Source organism: Osmerus eperlanus, chromosome 4 (genome assembly GCF_963692335.1).
Source record: "Osmerus eperlanus chromosome 4, fOsmEpe2.1, whole genome shotgun sequence".
NCBI classification, from domain to species: Eukaryota; Metazoa; Chordata; class Actinopteri; order Osmeriformes; family Osmeridae; genus Osmerus; species Osmerus eperlanus.
In genome coordinates this window covers 21109229-21114431 of record NC_085021.1, presented here as the reverse complement: position 1 = coordinate 21114431, position 5203 = coordinate 21109229, and the positions used below count along the sequence as shown (strand labels likewise).

Here is a 5203-nt window from a genome sequence, read left to right as displayed (position 1 = left end):
AATGTGATGTCCCAATCTTTTACCCCAGGTGAGGCTAATGCAGTCCTAGCCAAAGCAGAGGCTAAAGCGAAGGCCATCCGCCTGTTGTCACTGGCTCTGACTGAACAGGTAAAGTTCCTCCCACTCAAAACCACATTAGTAGTGCGTGGATGGACCCGAAGTCTGTTGCCCGTGTTTCAGGGGGACTTGGGGGTTTGATCTATAAAATTATGACTGTAACAATAAAAATGACTAAAAGCCTATTTTACGTTATTGGCTGACATGCCTGCCAATGAATCCATATGGTTAGCCTATAGTCAACATCATTAACTGTAACTGATATAATTCAGTATAAATGATTGTTTATTTTCCTTCTACTGTATCTAAACAAAACAAGTATTATTAATTCTAGCGATGAATGCATGTTGAAATGTTTGACGCACTGACTGACATGTTTCATAAATAGTTGCCTTTGGTTGGTTTTTAAAATGTTGGAAGGGATTCAATTTATTGTTACTCAAAGAACCAGTTGATGCATTTTTGTTGGAAACAGTGCCCCTAAAAAAATTACATTTATATTAACACTTATGTGCAAGATAAAGTATTAGGACATTTCATACATTCTTACTAACTACCAACTACACCAAATGGTAACTTCGATGTCTTCACTTGTGTTCGCTGTGCAAGATACTATTGCAGTAGTAAAACTCTGGTCTATACAATGAGTGGATTGTACCAAGAGGAAGGTGAATGTGTGAATATGTTTGGGAGAACTGGGATATTTATTATTGTCTTTTCAATAAATACAGTATATGAAAAGCACACATATTTGTTGTTTGGTTTACACTCATCTCAATATCAAGATGTGTGCATATCATGTGTTGTGTGGGCGAGAATGACCTTGTATGTTATTTTTATCGGTCCAGTATGAGAACTTCATCACAGTTTCCTAAGAGTAGGATCAGTTCAATCCCTCTTGACTCAGCTGAAGTGTGTGTGTGTGTGTTAAGCCAAGGACACCCCAGGCTGAGTACCTACTTTTCTCAGTAAACAAACTTGACTCCTGCCAAATTTGGAAAGAAACAGAGGTTTCATTCTTTGGCGAGTCAGCAATCCCACCCTTTTTCTCTCACACGTGTTTGGCACCGTACTGCGGAGCGAAAAGAAGAGAAAAAAAGATCCCTCTGCATTCCACATGAACGCTGGCCACGTCCGGACTAGCAGCTAGCTTAACTGTCCGTTTATAAAAGGATGTGGGAACAACTGCTGGCCTAAACATAACAGCTTTGCATGGAGCTGGGAGTGGGGGAGGGGGGGAGTGGAGATCGGGGTGAGGCTGGGAGTGGAAATGAGGCTTGGAGTGGAGGTGAGGCTTGGAGTGGAGGTGAGGCTAGGGTGAGGCAGGGAGTGGAGGTGAGGCTGGAAGTGGAGGTGAGGCTAGGAGTGGAGGTGAGGCTGGAAGTGGAGGTGAGGCTAGGAGTGGAGGTGAGGCTGGAAGTGGAGGTGAGGCTTGGAGTGGTGGTGAGGCTAGGTTGAGGCTGGGAGTGTAGGTGAGGCTGGAAGTGGAGGTGAGGCTTGGAGTGGAGGTGAGGCTGGGGTGAAGCAGGGAGTGTGGGTGAGGTTAGGAGTGAGAGCAGTGGGACATTGCAGCCCTGCCTCAACCTGAGGCAGACAGACAGAGTCTGGGCCAGATCTCCAGTAGAACATGTACTTGAGCAGTTCTCATTCTTGGATTGTTTCATCATCTGTTTTTGCAGCAAAGCCGGACCATATAAGGTGCATCTCTGGAAGCACACCAGGCAGGTTCTCTGGCAGCGCGCTCACAAACAAGAAGAGGAATGAAAGTTTTACGTAGAGATTTTTATTTTGGCGAGAACAGTACAAACAATAAAAAACATTCACTACCTCATAGCCTACAAAACACATAATCCTGCTTAATAAAATCAGGCACTCCTTTGCTTTCACATGAACCAACAACATACAGTACTTTAAAAACCTCAAACTCAGAAAGTTTGACCTCCTTGACCTCCTAACCAATCAGCATGGCTCGCTGCAGGAGTGGCCACAAGTTGTCCGGCAACACTTCTGCTCTCCTGGACACTGGCCGTCGTGGTAACAGTACTCTGCACACATGGGGGTCCCCTTCGGCTGGGCACAGCGGCCTGGCTTCACTATGGCAACAGGGAGAAGATTGTAAGTTCCGGCAAAAGACTCTCTTACAAAAGATTATTTAAGGATTTTTTGGGGGCCTGCTGTAAGGCCTCACCCTACATGGTAAGCACACTTACCCAGTGTAATTTTACATCAAACCCCTCAGCGCCTGATGTTTACCTGTGTAGGGGGTGATGCATTCATGCCCACAGCCGTTTGAACAGCATTTCTTGTTGTTGGGACAGTTGCTGTCATCGGAGCAGAACTCCGCACACATCCCTGCTCCCCATCGCCTGGGAGGACACACTCCTGGCTTCCCTTTGGAAACACACAATGTGTCGGGTACATCACACTGTGAGCTCAGGTCATGAAGATTTAAACGCTTCATGTAGACTTTCAGAAAACATAAAATTATACTAGGATTTTGAGAGCAATAATTGTTTAAACATTTTTAATTCAATGGCAGTTTTTTAATGGTCAATTATCTTAGGCATGTGGCCTCTGCACTAAAGCCCCAAATAACTTCATGCTCCATGCAGCAATTAAGTTAATGCTCCGTGTTTTTCCTTCTTACTGAAGACAGGAGGGACACAAACAGCTCCACAGTCGAAGACGCAACATTTGTGGTCTCCTGGACAATCCTCGTCACAGTCGCATGCCCTCTTAGATGGGACCACGTTCAGGCGCCGTGGACAGTGACCAGCCTTGGGGAGAGTCACTGACAGTGTGAGAGAGACAGAGAGTGAGAGAGAGAGAGAGAGAGAGAGAGAGAGAGAGAGAGAGAGAGAGAGAGAGAGAGAGAGGAATCTCTTTAGTGAACTCAGGCGAACTGAAATCATGTTAACAATCACAAATCTGAATCACAGAATGACAATAAAAAGAAAAAAGAAAAAAAGAAACATTGTTTGCAAGAAGCACTTGTTCTAAGAAACTAAGTCATTTTGTCCTATTTTAAGCATAGCTACGCTTAACAAGATCCAGAATTGATCGCTGGAGAAATTCAACACAAAATACATGAATAATTAGCCTTACCTCAAAGTTGATAATGATCAAGATAATAACATTCTTTCGTGTATAAAACATGTACTAATTAGCTACAGCCTTTGCAAAACTCACCTGTAAAATTACTTTCGGATTCTGCGTTACAAACAGTACTGAAATCTACAAAAGCTAAAAACAAAACAATAACCCCACAAATCGCTGACGAATGCATCTCCATGCTGTCCTCGCGTCGGGCTCAAGACTGTACTTGTTTGGACAAATATTCCAATACAACGAGGGTGTGCGTGCACGCACTCACGCACGGGCCCATCTGCGCTTGCTGGGTCCCTGCGCCGCTCATTTTACTTTCCCTTTCACGCACCCCTCACGTCACATTCAGTAACTGTAATCAGGGCCTGCCAGTATAAGACTTCAGTATGAATATCTAAATCTGTGGGATTGTCTCTTTGCTCTACGTTGTTCCTTAATGTTGACAGTGAATGATCAGAATTATACCCAAGTGCTATTCAATAAGTTGTTTTACATTAAGTCCTATGGTAGTCTATAGTGCACATTTAAACAGTCAATAACGCAGAATATAACTTTTAACACATAAGCCCAATAAGACCAGATACGCACATAGTTTTTTTCATTTCGTTTTCATTATTCAAATGTGTTTACAGAATAATAAGACTTTAGGTCAGCCAGACACCCATCCACTGCAATTTTCCAGTCCATAGCACTTGACCTTTCCAGTGATCAGCCATATATGGTAGACAAAAACAAAAACAGAAGAAATAAAGAATGACAGGTTCTGATTTCATAACTAGAACGACAAAGTGTCTTCCATTTCACATTTGAATCTCAAATTGCTTACCAGATAATTTACCCCTAACACAAAATCCCATCTTGCAATTTACGTTTCCCCAAATAAAATTCAAATTGCCACTGTATGTGGGAGGAGCTGCTGAACAGCGTAAACATCCCTGTGGTGACATGTCCTCTCTGTGGAGAGAAATTCAACACAACTGTAACATTTATACCCCTGTGAGAACAGGGGTAACATAAAATGGAGGTCTGATGTCACTTCTCTGTGAGGGATTACACCAGGTTTGCATGATATTGGATTTCAGATGAGAGCGGGGCCCGGTAGTCTTAGCGGTGAGATTGGCCTGTCTCTCTGATTCACCCTCCTGATCTTGATTTAAAGTAGACCCTGCTGAGGCAATCTACTGCACTCTGTCATGGTGCCCCTCCCCGGAGGAGCCTCCATCTTAGCATCACATGCATGTGCTATGAAAACAGAGACCATACATCTTTTTTCAGTGCTGCAGAGAGAGAGAAAGAGAGAGAGAGAAAGAGAGAAGGATAGGGAGGGAGAGAGAGAGAAAGAGAGAGGGAGAGAAGTAGAGGGAGGGAGAGAGAGAGAGAAAGGGAGAGAAGGAGAGGGAGGGAGAAAGAGAGAGAAAGAGAGAGAGGGAGAGAGAGGGAGGGATAGAGAGAGAGAAAGAGAGAGAGAAAGAGAGAAGGATAGGGAGGGAGGGAGAGAGAGAGAAAGAGAGAGGGAGAGAAGGAGAGGGAGGGAGAGAGAGAGAGAAAGAGAGAGGGAGGGATAGAGAGAGGGAAAGAGGGATAGAGAGAGAGCAATATTATCATTTGTTCACACTTTCGAACAATGGGAATCAAACGGATTTCGAACAATGGGAATTATTTTTTGAACACCTAACCTTTTCATGAAGTTATTGTTAAAATGCCATGTTAAAATAAACACTACGTGTTCAACTGACACTAAGATAAAATGGAGATGTGATTGTGCCATTAATCAAAACATGTTTGTACATAAAAAACAGATGGTTTCATTTTCCTTTAGGTCTGTCTGTGCATATTATGTAGTGTATGACACTCTTGATTGGATAGAAATATTAATCTAGAAGTGTGTTCATGCAGTGTAACTGTGAAACAGGTCCAGAACTGCGCTCAAACGCAAGACACACAGCATACTAAGAAGCAGAATCAATAATGTTAGCCAGAGTCTATTCCTCGCCTGTCTTGTATCAAATGTAGCATTTCCATTTTGATAGAAATGCATAAA

General features: G+C 43.2%; 1 protein-coding gene across 1 annotated transcript; it reads right to left on the bottom strand.

Annotated features, from left to right (window-relative positions):
* Nucleotides 1–1818: 1818 nt before the first annotated feature.
* Nucleotides 1819–3404, bottom strand: wfdc2 (WAP four-disulfide core domain 2). The gene is made up of 4 exons (XM_062458195.1): nt 3247–3404; nt 2705–2848; nt 2311–2448; nt 1819–2150 (listed from the first exon to the last, which is right to left on the bottom strand). The coding sequence occupies exons 1-4, from the start codon at nt 3347–3349 to the stop codon at nt 2017–2019; spliced, it is 519 nt and encodes a 172-aa protein (XP_062314179.1). The 5' UTR covers nt 3350–3404; the 3' UTR covers nt 1819–2016.
* Nucleotides 3405–5203: the final 1799 nt, after the last annotated feature.

What these genes read in the sequence shown, in the direction of transcription:
- wfdc2 (XM_062458195.1), bottom strand. Translation starts at nt 3,349, where the DNA reads ATGGAGATGCATTCGTCAGCGATTTGTGGGGTTATTGTTTTGTTTTTA. An exon ending in ATCCGAAAGTAATTTTACAG is followed by an intron (nt 2,849 to 3,246) that starts GTGAGTTTTGCA and finishes TCACACTGTCAG; the next exon opens with TGACTCTCCCCAAGGCTGGT. An exon ending in ATGCATCACCCCCTACACAG is followed by an intron (nt 2,151 to 2,310) that starts GTAAACATCAGG and finishes CTGTTGCCATAG; the next exon opens with TGAAGCCAGGCCGCTGTGCC.